Source organism: Ovis canadensis, chromosome 18 (genome assembly GCF_042477335.2).
Source record: "Ovis canadensis isolate MfBH-ARS-UI-01 breed Bighorn chromosome 18, ARS-UI_OviCan_v2, whole genome shotgun sequence".
Lineage (NCBI taxonomy): Eukaryota > Metazoa > Chordata > Mammalia > Artiodactyla > Bovidae > Ovis > Ovis canadensis.
In genome coordinates, this window is record NC_091262.1 from 19,129,843 (window position 1) to 19,142,323 (window position 12,481).

General features: G+C 43.6%; 1 protein-coding gene across 7 annotated transcripts in view; it reads left to right on the forward strand.

The window, feature by feature from the left end:
• ADAMTS17 (ADAM metallopeptidase with thrombospondin type 1 motif 17) overlaps positions 1–12,481 on the forward strand; it is a 398,399-nt gene that overhangs the window by 324,029 nt on the left and 61,889 nt on the right. For all 7 annotated transcript variants that reach the window (XM_069559119.1, XM_069559121.1, XM_069559120.1 and 4 more), the window contains one exon: positions 1,672–1,807. In XM_069559119.1, coding sequence (XP_069415220.1) covers positions 1,672–1,807 — 136 coding nt within the window. The remainder of the gene's footprint in view (positions 1–1,671; positions 1,808–12,481) is intronic.

Genomic DNA, 12,481 nt, shown 5'->3' on the forward strand with positions numbered 1-12,481 from the left:
GGGAAGCATCCTGAATTCTTAGCCAACAGCACCCTGACGGGACACAGAGCAGGGTCATGGGATGGAGACAAGTCAGGTAAATGTTGATGGACAGAGTTAGAACAGAGGTTGACCTGGACCCTGGAATGCCAACCCAGAGGGTGGGCTGGCAGGTAAGACGTGGGCATGGCACTGGTCCTGCAGGGCTGATGGCACCAAACTTCCCCCAGGCCAACTTGCTGCAAACTCAGCATGGCCCCAGTGCAAGAGTTAGCAGGCTTTACTGGCTGGGGGTAAGGGGTGCCGTTCTGCTGCCGCTATCACAACCTTTTACGGCGCCAGTGACTCCCAGCTCCCTGACCTGCAGCCCAATCCAAAATCTGGCTTGAGGCATCTCTGTGCTTTCTGTGCTCACTCAAGTTCAGGGCTGTACCATGACAAATTCCCCAGAAGACAGACTGATTGAGGAGCGTGGGATCCATATAGTTGTGCTTGCTGCTGCTGCTAAGTTGCTTCAGTCATGTCCGACCCTGTGCGACCCCATAGACGGCAGCCCACCAGGCTCCCCCATCCCTGGGATTCTCCAGGCAAGAACACTGGAGTGGGTTGCCATTTCCTTCTCCAATGCATGAAAGTGAAAAGTGAAAGTGAAGGCTGTCAGCCGTGTCCAACTCTTCGTGACCCCATGGACTGCAGCCTACCAGGCTCCTCCATCCATGGGATTTTCCAGGCAAGAGCACTGGAGTGGGTTGCCATTGTCTTCTCCGAGTTGTGCTTGACTTTCTGTTAGTCTTTTAGTATAATATAGCTAACATAAAGTATTAACCCCTACCAGGTTCTGTTCTAAGCACTTTATATATCAATTCATTTTAACCATCTCTAAAGCATCCTAAGGCATACGGAAGTTAAGTGAGCCAGCCCAGTGGAGCAAACCAATGCACAGAAACATGATGGCTAAGTATCAATCCTGTGCTCACTCTGCTAGCTAATAAACCAAGTGTGAACCCAGATAGCCTGGCTCCAGAGGCTGCCCTTCCATCTCCCAGTCATTCATCCCCACTCCTAACTAAGTCATGGCCAAGCAGGGTGCAGGGTGCTTGGGAAACATCCAAAAGAATGAATGTGTAGTCAGCTGGGGTTTGTGAGGCTTCCCAAGAGCAGGTGATGCTCGGGCATGAGCAGCAGTTGATGGAAAAATTTTCAGGTTGGTCTATGTCCTTCAGACAAGCCTTCCTGTTTCTCGCTTCTCTCCAGAAAGCAGGAATTCTGTAATAAGTGACTGTCATCTCTGGTGAGGGCTGTTGTACAGTTGTTTAATCAAGCCCAGATCTCCATAGACTTCAAACGAACAGATACAGAGACTGGTAAGCTTTGTAAGAAATCAGAGACCCAAATCAGAACTTTGGCCCCAATGAGCCCCAAGGTGTCCAAGAACACAGCTGATCTGAAGCGTCGCTTCTCTCTGATCCTGCTCTAGGGTCTTTCTCCTGCCCCTGCTACCCCTGCCCTATCTCACACACCCTCATCCCTAAGATTATGATCCCTCTCTGACAACGCACAGGCATTAGAAGAGTCAGTTTAAGTGATGAACTGATCACAAGATGCCCCTGAACCTTCCTCCACATGGTGAATAAGTGGCCTTTCCAGGCATGCGTTCTGTGGCCTCTCAGTTCTGTGCACTTTGGTTTCCAGGGGAACGCAGAAGCATCGTGTCCTGCACACGGATTGTTAACAAGACCACAACGCTAGTGAACGACAGTGACTGCCCTCAGGCCAGCCGCCCGGAGCCCCAGGTTCGAAGGTGCAACTTGCACCCCTGCCAGTCACGGTAAGGAGCTGTGTTCTCAAGCTTGGATCCTTCAAGGGCAGAGCAGCAGCACCCATGAGCAGGGTATGGTGATGCACAATTAATACCAGTCTTACTCTGTGTTCCATTGTTGATGCTGAGTGATTTTTGATTGTTCAAAATACTCAATTTCTGGCTACTAAGCCATAACTTTGAGAGCAGTATACAGTCCTCACTGGAAGGCATCTCATAGGGGACCATTAAGAACATCTCACAAATAAACAGCCATCTCCACACATTTTCTCCTGGCACATGTCACCTCCTCCAAGTTACTCTGTCTTAGAGAAAAAGGAACTCAGAGTGTGAGTACCTGTGAGTAGGTGTTAGTGATTCTGATTGGTTAGTGTTTGTGATTGATCTGATTTAGTGGCTGAAATTAACATCAGTAAGTGGTTATTGTTTGGGATCCATCAGAACTTCTATCTCCAACCCTAGCTTTCACGGCCATGTGCTCCAAAGTGCATTCTCTTGGGTTGTTAACTGAGATGAATTGTGTGGAATGTGTTCATCAGTTAAGCCTCCTTATTTCCATCTTAGTGGGACTTTGCATCTGATTCTGTTGTATCATGTAATATCATGCCTGGCCTCCCGTTCTGCCCAGCGTTGAACTATGTGGCTTTTGTTTTGTGGTTCTATGCATTAGGTTAAGGCATGTATGTATAGCTTTTGTAAAGAGGCTGGACTTTTTATTTATTTATTTATTTTTTATTGAAGGATAATTGCTTTAAGGCATATACCCTGCGGAAAGCAAAATTCAAAGAGGCTGGACTTTTAACCTGGCAGTTTTTTGGGTTTCTTAAGCTCAATTTTTACCACTCACCTGGTGAAAAGTATCACAAAGCATTTGGTTTTGTTTCTGACCCTCTTTTCTTTGTCAAACTGATAAAATGTGTGTGAACAAGAGAGGGAAGCCAGAAGGGGAAGCAAGGTGAGATGTGGTTTTATGTGGTCCTTGGAAAATTAAGAATGAAATTTTCTACCCTAATGGTGAAGGGCATGAGAAACAGCTCACTTCTAGAAGTCTTGAGAATTTGGGTGTGAACAGCCATCCTGCAAACCTGTCAGTCGATTGATCGGTTTGTCAGTCAATCAGTCACACACACACAGGGCTGAAGAAAGAAGAACTTGCCACTGTAAAGACGTAGGTATCAGAGAGGCCACAGCTTCTTTTCCTGAAGGTAGAGATAGCTGGCTCTTGTGATATGATTAGAAAGGAGAGTAAGTGACTCTAGAAGAGACATTAGCATAGGTTCAAAGGGATAATTGAGCAAGAATGATCCTAGGGACCCACTCAAGAATTATATTCTACAGTCATTTATGTTTTCACGCTATTTTAGTATCAAAATCTTTTTAAATTATGCACAGGAACGAAATACATGAAACATGAAATCAGAGTTGGTCTGAGTGACTTGAGATGCATATATAATTGGGAAGAGTGGTTCAGTGCACTTAGCCTTCCCCTCATCTCAGTTGGCCCACAGCACCTCTGTGAAATACCAAGGGGTAAAGTTCAAAAACTATCAGTCAAGGGTTCTCTTTCCCATCATGATGGAAGAGCTTATATTGGACAAACCCTCAGCATTCTCCTAGAATGATATTCTAGAGCTATGCTGATCAGTGCTTCCTTCCCTGGTGGCTCAGCAGTAAAGAACCTGCCCGCAAAGAAAGTTTGATCCCTGAGTTAGGAAGATCCCCTGGAGGAGGAAATGGCCACCCACTCCAGAATTCTTACCAGGAAAGTCCCATGGACAGGAGAGACTGGTGGGCTACAGTCCATGGGGTCACAAAGAGTCAGACACTACTGAGCATGCATGCACGCTGATTGATTGACATGGTAGCCACTAGCTAGTCCAAATCAAGATGTGTTATAAATGCAAAATACACACCTGACTTCAGAGAATTCGTCTGGAAAGAAATTATAAAATATCTTATTAATTTTTAATATCTATTACATGTTAAAATGATTACATTTTGAATGTGTATGTATGCAGTCGCTCAGTCATGTCCAACTCTTTGCAACCCCATAGACTGTAGCCCACCAGGCTTCTCTGTCCATGGGATTTTCCAGGCAAGAATACTGGAGTGGGTTGCCATGCCCTCAGCTCCAGGATATCTTCCCTACTCAAAGATCAAACCCATGTCTCCTGTGTCTCCTGCATTTGGGGAAGATTCTTTTCCTACTGAACCATCAGGGAAGCCTGTTGTATTTTGAAGACATTGGGTCAAAATGCAGTATATTAAAGTCACGTATTTCTTTACTTTTTTAATGTAGGTAATAGAAAATTAAAATTATGTGTGTGGCTTTTTCTTTTTTCTTTTTTTTTGTATTGGACAGCACTGCTATAATTAACATAACAAAATACAGTCCAAAATTACTAGACTTACAAAGAAACAGAAAAATGTGATCCATACTCATGAGAGAAGGCAATTAATAGAAATTGACTCCAAGATGACTTATATATTGGGATTAGCAGACAAGAATTTCAAAGCAGCTATTGTACTTTTTACATATGCATGTAACATTGAGCTTGTGTGTGTGGCTCCAGAATGCCCACAGAGCTTAGGCCTGCAGTCTTGCTGTGTTTGAACACAATTCAAGTCGAACACACTTTAGATTAAAAGTAACCTCACACCGGGTTGCTGGGAAAGATTAAAGGCAAACAGAGAAGGATAGAGCGGAGGATGAGATGGTTAGGTCGCATCACCGACTTAGTTCAGTTCAGTCGCTCAGTCGTGTCCAGTCCATGCCCAGTTCTAACTGTTGCTTCCTGACCTGCATACAGGTTTCTCAAGAGGCAGGTCAGGTGGTCTTGTATTCCCACCTCTTTCGGAATTTTCCACAGATTACTGTGATCCACACAGTCAAAGGCGTTGGCATAGTCCACAATGCAGAAGTAGATGTTTTTCTGGAACTCTCTTGCTTTTTTGATGATCCAGTGGATGTTGGCAATCTGATCTCTGGTTCCTCTGCTTTTTATAAAACCAGTTTGAACACTAACTCAATGGATGTGAATTTGAGCAAACTCCAAGAGGCAGTGGAGGACAGAGGAGCCTGGTGTGCTACAGTCCATGGGTTCACAAAGAGTTGGACACAATGACTGAACAACAGCAATTTCAGAAAGAAAGAAAAGAAAGTCAAGTTGCTCAGTCTTGTCTGACTCTTTGTGACCCCGTGAACTGTAGCCTACCAGGCTCCTCCATCCATGGGATTTTCTAGGCAAGAGTACTGTGGGGTGCCATTTCCTTCTCCAATCTTAGTGTCTCTTTAGAACAGGGTTAGAAAACTTTTTCTGTGAAAGGCTAGAGGGTAAATATTTTTGTTTTGTAGGCCGTGTATGATTTCTGCTGTCTGTTTTTTGTCTTGTTTTATAACCCTGTTAAACGTAAGAACCATTGTTAGCTCCTGGGCTGTACAATCTGCAGGCCAGCCTTGGCCCATGAATGACAGTTTGCCTTAAGTTATTGCCTACCCTTGTTTTTGCCCACTGAGATGATGGGATCACAGCCTCAGCTCTGAAGGCACCACCTCAGGGAATGTATTCTCTTATCATACAAGGGAGGGCACCTTGTTATACTGAGTTACTTTTCATTGCCCAGTTATTCAGTATGTGTGTTCACGAGCTTCAGTCAGTGTCCAACTCTCTGCGATCCTATGGCCTTGCAGCCCACCAGGCTCTTCTGTCCATGGGATTTCCCAGGCAAGAATATTGGAGTGAGCTGCCATGTCCTTCTCAGGGGATATTCCCAACCCAGGGATCAAACCCACGGGATATTCCCAACCCAGGGATCAAACCCAATGTGTTTCCTGCATTGGTTCTTTACCACTGAGCCATCAGGGAAGCCAGTACTCTCTTTATAACCATCCAGCATGCCCCTCAGCACACAGTATAGAGTCGGTGATTTCATTTATTCAATATATGTTTATTGAATAAATTCACTTGACTTTGCTTTTGGTACCAATGTATATAGAAGTGAAAGACAGGCCAAGTCTTTACTGTCAGCCAAACAGCAACAACAAACTTGATCAACATTAGGTTTCTCTTTCCCACCACTCTCCTTTTGGTCCCACCCCCTTTCATTCCCTTTCCAACTCTGTGAAGTCATATATACCAGACTGGAAGAATGAATTGAATTTGCAAAAACAGAGTAGGAAATAAAATTGATAAAAGAGAAGACAGCACCTGGAATTTGCCTCAGAGCCTAGAAAAGAAATTCCCGGATGCCTATCCTGCTGCTGCTGCTGCTAAGTCGCTTCAGTCGTGTCCGACTCTGTGCGACCCCATAGACGGCAGCCCACCAGGCTCCGCCGTGCCAGACTGCTTGTATTTGTTGGTTTGCTTGTTTGCTTATTTTGAACCATCTGACTTCATACTGTTTCTTAAAGTGGACACTTGAAAGTGAAGTATCATGACTCATCACAGAGTGCTTATTGTTTGGCTAAAGAAATGTGTGATCTGATAGATGTTAAAACTCTTGCAAATGCTGCTTTTATTTATTTATATACATACACACACATGCACAATATGCATATATATGTGTGTATTATGTACAGATATTTTATATATACACACACACATTTAGACAGTAAAACTTGAATTATTGCATGGCATGGTCTAGCTGTCATGAATCTTTCTTAAAAGTATAGAGTAATATGGATTCAGGCTAGTAAGTGAAGAGAAGTGAGGATCTTAGAAAATGAGTGCCAGATAGAGAGAGATAAAATCATAAATGAAAACTGAACTTAGGTCAGGGGGTGGGGTTTGGAGAAGTGTGCGGTCTGGAAAAAACAGGTGCTTCAGGGGGTTGGGAGTAAGCACGATTGGAAGTCAGAGCCTGTGGTTTTAAGAAGAACCCAGAACCCAATGGTGTAAACGTTATTTAAAAAGCCAAAATGTAGAGTGCTGTTGAATCTGGCAAGATGAAAGAGTCTTTCAGTATTATTGTTACTCTTTGACCTTTAAAACAACAGAGATGGTTGTCTTTTTCCCTTGGTTTTTTTTATTTCCCCTGACCCCCCTTTAATTTTCTTTTACCTTTTTTTTCCACTGAGTTCCCGACAGTTTCCTTTACCTTCCCAACTCACACCATTAACACCTCTTTATTCTAATCCTGCCCCTCGCTCTGTGGATCCTTCTCCCAAACCCTGCCATAACCCTGTGGAGTCTAAATCTGACATGCAGGGCAGACAGCCTCTCTCCAGTATCTTGCACAGCAGCACAAACACATCAGCAAACCTGGACCTGACATTGGCAGGAGAGGCAGAAATCACAGATCAGCTCAGCTGTTGTGACTGTGGCCAGCAGCCTTCACCTTGCCGACCACAGTCTGCAGGGAAGAGGCCCCGCCGTCATCTGGCATTCAGTGAGCAGCCCAAGCAGCCCTGTGTGCCAACTCCTTAAGACCCAGTTCCAGGTAGTCCTGGAGCAGGGGGGCCTATGACAGCAAGATGTGCTCAGTCTGGAACACATAGCCCATGTGTGACCGGATTTAATATTTTCGCAGTCTTTTAGAGCTTATTGGCTACTTGAAAAGGCCATTCTGAGCTATTGGATATTTCCCTATAGTATTTATGATTTGAATTTCTTCCCAGGCAGTACATACTGTACTGTACATTGAATTAGGGTGATTCAAGAAAGAATATTCAATATCTTACTGGTAACAGAATTGAATTGAATAGTTGTCTGCAAGGAAATGTATTTGGATTTTAAATTTGTCCTCTTTGCTCAATTATTTTATCCAGTTTGCTTCATTTTAGGCTAAAACTGAATGTAATTCCTCATGTTTTTATGAAAGCATGGTCTGTGTGTGTATGTGATCCTGATTTAAGAATGAAGCCTGTAACATGTGGCCCTAAGGTACTGCCAATATCTGAAAAGATACCATTGTTTAATCCATTTCTAGCTAGTCTAAAACTTAAAGCTTTTTTTGCTTTTCTGCTTTCCTCTAAAATAAAATACGTAAGTCTAATAGTCACTCCTCTGTTCACTGTGCCTTGAATGTAGGAGAGTGGAGGAGGCCGCCTGGGGCACTGCCATGTGGCCCGCTACTGGGGAGAGCTCTCAGATAGGGTGGGCGGGGCCTGCAGGCAGCAGTAAGAACCTCGGAATCACTGGAGTGCTGCTCCTGTCTTTCAGGCTCAGCCACTGTCCAGACACTTGAACAGGTGGTTAGAGGCTTGGAATGAGGGGTGCCCCACAGTCCCTGTGAAATAAAGGAAAATTGCCTGAGGGGGAAAAAGGAGAATAGCATCAGTGATCCATTGTATGCCTATTCAGTAGTATGTGAATGGTGAGGAAAAGTTTAGTTGAAAGAATTCCAAAACTTCTTTCTGACACTACCCAAATTCTAGAACCTCAGTTCAGTTCAGTTCAGTTCAGTTCAGTTCAGTTCATTTCAGTCGTGTCTGACTCTTTGCAACCCCGTGAACTGCCGCACGCCAGGCCTCCCTGTCCATCAACTCCGGGAGTCTACCCAAACCCATGTCCACTGAGTCAGTGATGCCATCCAACCATCTCATCCTCTGTTGTCCCCTTCTCCTCCTGCCCTCAATCTTTCCCAGCATCAGGGTCTTTTCAAATGAGTCAGCTCTTCACATCAGGTGGCCAAAGTATCTAGAACCTCACTTGTGTTTAAATTAAATAGTATTGTTTTGAAGCTTTTACTTATTTGTCTAAAGTAGGAAACATTGGAGAAAGAAAGGATTCCAAAGTCTTGTCTTAAAGCTTCTGTTTTCTTCCTTTCTTCCATACTTAAACTCTTTGACCATTTGAGTATCCCTCCCTTTGATCATCAGAGGGCAAGAGACTTCCCAGATACCAGTTTCACAGGTAACCAAATTCTGTTAACTAATGCTTTCCATGTGGTCCTGGGGCCTTTGAGGAGGGCCTTCTCTTTCCTGAGTTATTAAGTACTCAATATCTGCATCTGATTTTTATGTCACAATTACAGGAAAAAAATACAATTAGAATTCAACAACAGAAAGAAATTTTGGAAAGTCATAAATGCATAGAAATTAAACAAAACGCTTTCTAAATAACCAGTGAGTGAAAGGGAAATCATAGAAAATTTAGAAAATACTTTCAGATGAATGTAAAGGAAATCACACCATGCCAAAATTTAGGGAATGCAACGGAAGCAAACTTTAGGGAGAAATGTATTACAGTAAACACTATATTTAAAAAGAAGAGGAATCCCAGACAGTACAGTGATTAGGACCCCATGCTTCCACTGCAGGGAACACGGGTTTGATCCCTGGTCAGGGATCTAAAATCCCTCATGCCTCAAGGCAGGCCTTGCAGGAATAAAATAGATCTGTAAAGGAATGCTATGAACAATTGTATGCCAGTAAGCTGTACGTCAATAAATTAGATAATGAGCATGAAATAGGCAAACTGCTAGAAAGATGCAAGCTACCCAAACTGAATAAAGGATAGAAAGAATAGACCTATAATAAACAAAGAGATTAAACTACTGATCAAAACACTTTCTACAAAGAAAAGTCCAGGACTGCAAGTCTTCACTTATGAATTCTACCAAATATTTAAAGCAGAGTTAACACCAACCCTTCACAAACTCTTCCCAAAAGATGAATTAGTAGGGAACACATTCCAGTGCATTCTATGAGGGTAGTAAAACCCTGATACTGAAACCACACAAAGACATCACAAGGAAAAAGAATACTACAAACCAAATATTTCTCATGAATATTGATGCAAAAAAAAAAAAAAACAAGCAAACTGAATCCAGCAACATAATAAAAGGATGGTATACACCATAACCAATAGGGCTTATCCCAGGAATACAAGGTTGGTATATCATCTGAAAATTAATTAATGTAATATACTTTATCAATAAATCGTTTTTTAAACAAAATGATCATTTCTGTAGATGCGAAAACAGACTTTGACGAAATACATGACCGTTTCATGATTTAAAAAAAAAAAAACCACTGAACAAACTAGGATTGAAAGAGAACTTCCTAAGCCTGGTATCTACAAAATGTTCTGTATCTACAAATACATACAGATATCTACAAAATGTTCTGTATCTACAAAAACCCACAGCTAACATCATACTTTATGATGAAAGACTGAATGCTTTACGCCTAAGATCAAGAATAAGGTGCAAATGGAATATTACTCAGCCACAGAAAAAGGAATGAAGATGGGTCATTTGTAGTCATGTGGGTGAACCTAGAGTCTGTCATACAATGTGAAGTCAGATAAAGAAAAAACAAATATTGTATATTAATGCATATATGTGGAATCTGGGAAACTGGTACTGATAAACCTACCTGCCAGGCAGGAATAGGGATGCAGACACAGAAAATGGACATGCAGACACAGCAGAGGGAGGGGAGGATGGGGCAAACTGAGAAAGTATATGCACTACCGTGTGTGAAATAGAGAGCTAGCGGGAAGCTGCTGGATAGCGCAGGGAGCTCAGCTCTGTGTGCTGTGATGATGGAGAGGGGTGAGATGGGGTGGGTGGGAAGAAGGCTCAAGAAGGAGGGAATATATGTATACATACAGTTGATTCACTTTGTTGCACAGTGGAAACGAACAACACTGCAAAGCAATTATGTTGTTGTTGAGTTGTTAGGTGTTAGTCACTCAGTCAGGTCTGACTCTTTGCAATCCCATGGACTGTAGCCCAGCAGGCTCCTCTGTCCATGGAATTTTCCAGGCAAGAATACCAGAGTGGATTGCCATTCCCTTCTCCAGGGGATCTTCCTGACCCAGGGATCAAACTCGGGTCTTCCACATTGTAGGCAGACACTTTGCTGGCTGAGCCACTGGGGAGCTGAGTTGTTAAGTCATGTCCAACTCTTTTGTGACCCTGTGGACTGTAACCCACCAGGCTTCTCTATACATGGGATTCTCCAGGCAAGAATACTGGAATGGGTTGCCATTTCCTTCTCCAGGTGATTTTCCTGACCCAGGAATCAGACTCACTTCTCCTGCATTGGCGGGTGGATTCTTTACCACTGAGCCACCAGTGGGAAGCCCACTGAAATTATGCTCCATTTTCTCTTAAAAGGATATTGATGATATGTAGCTAAAAAAATAAAAATAAAAAGAATAAGATCGAATGTCTGTTCTTGCCACTGCAGGGCCCATGGAAAGTTTAGAGGGAGGCAGTTTCCTGTGGTTGTGCGGAAAGAGAAGTGCAGGTTACACAGAGACACGTGGGACTTATATGTCAGTCCCTCACTGATACACTTTTGATGTGCCACTGTGCTCTGTGAATCACTATGAGAATTGTGCTGTTTTCCCAGGAGAACTTTGATCTTGAAAACCACCCTTCCTAGAGCTTCTAGAGGCAGGTGCTCCAGCAGGAGACTCAAGGTATCCCTACCCAACAAGATGGACTGCTCAGGGTGCCATGTGTCTGCACCTGAAGAGTATACTCCATTGACCTCTTCCTCCCATTAAAGATGATCAAGTGGGGTGGGACTACCTGCTTCACTCAGGATGTGGCTGCAAAAGGAACTCCTGCTCCACCAGCCTCCCAAAATGAATGAGGCCACCAACTTCTAAATCTCACTGGACATTGTCTTTGGGAAAGCAAAGTGCTGGACTCAAGAACATCAAGGTTTTTGATCCCAGGCAACAGGAATTGAATCTAAAACTATACCAAAAAGACAAGCATATATAAATAGGATGTGGAAGAGCTCCCCAAATTGAAGCAATGGTGAAAAGCATTTTGGAGAGGGATTCTCAGAGGCAACTGCAGTGGAGCTGCTCCACTGAGAGTCCAGCTTCCTGGAGAAGATCCGATGGGCCTGGCTTGGCTCACATGCCCTCCAGTGGCATGATGTAGACACCCAAAGGAAAACTGAGGTGTTCTTATCAGAAAAAGGAAGGCGACACTGGGCAGGCAAAAGCAGCAGACGTGTCCTCCACCCCAAACACATAGAGACATGCTGACATCATGATCAAACCAAGACTAGGAACAACCATCCAGTGGACGCTGTCCAGCTAGGATGAGTGCCGGCAAGTCTATTAGCAGGAGGCTACTGTACTGGAAAATTCCTGTGTCCTGGTGAGAAAGGCAGCCTGTCGGGAATGTTACTCTTGGATGCGAACTTTCAACATCAGCAGCCATGTGATTCTCAAAGCATGAGAGTTTTTTTTCCAAACTCTGAGTCCCTGGGTGTGGTACAACCTGTTACCAAACCCAAGCTTCTCCTGGTTATTTTAACCCCCAAATCGTACCAACACAAACGCCAGTAATGGAGTGTAATCTGATCAGGTGTGATGGCTGAGAAGAAATGCTGCCAGGCTGTGATCTCATCAGCTGCTGGTTAAGCCCTATTCACTGTCCTTTTGCTTTCCTACTGCGAATTCAGTTTGTTCCTATAAATCCCAGAGAAATGGTTTTTTCTCTCAAAAGAATATTTGAGAACAAATTTATTGTAGAAACAGAGAATCTTGAAACTGAGGACCTGTGTTCTTCTTGCTAAGATGTAAATTATGAAGGTGGCAGAAATCCAGGGTAGGGTAGGAGTGAGCCAGTCTGTCCCTGCCTGTCAGTAGCAAGGAGAGATGGTGGGGAGTGGCTGGGAAGTTGGGGTTGTCACCCCATCTTACAGATGAAGATTTCAAGACACTTGGTGGTTGAGTAACTTACTCAGGGGTCATACCCATAGCAGGT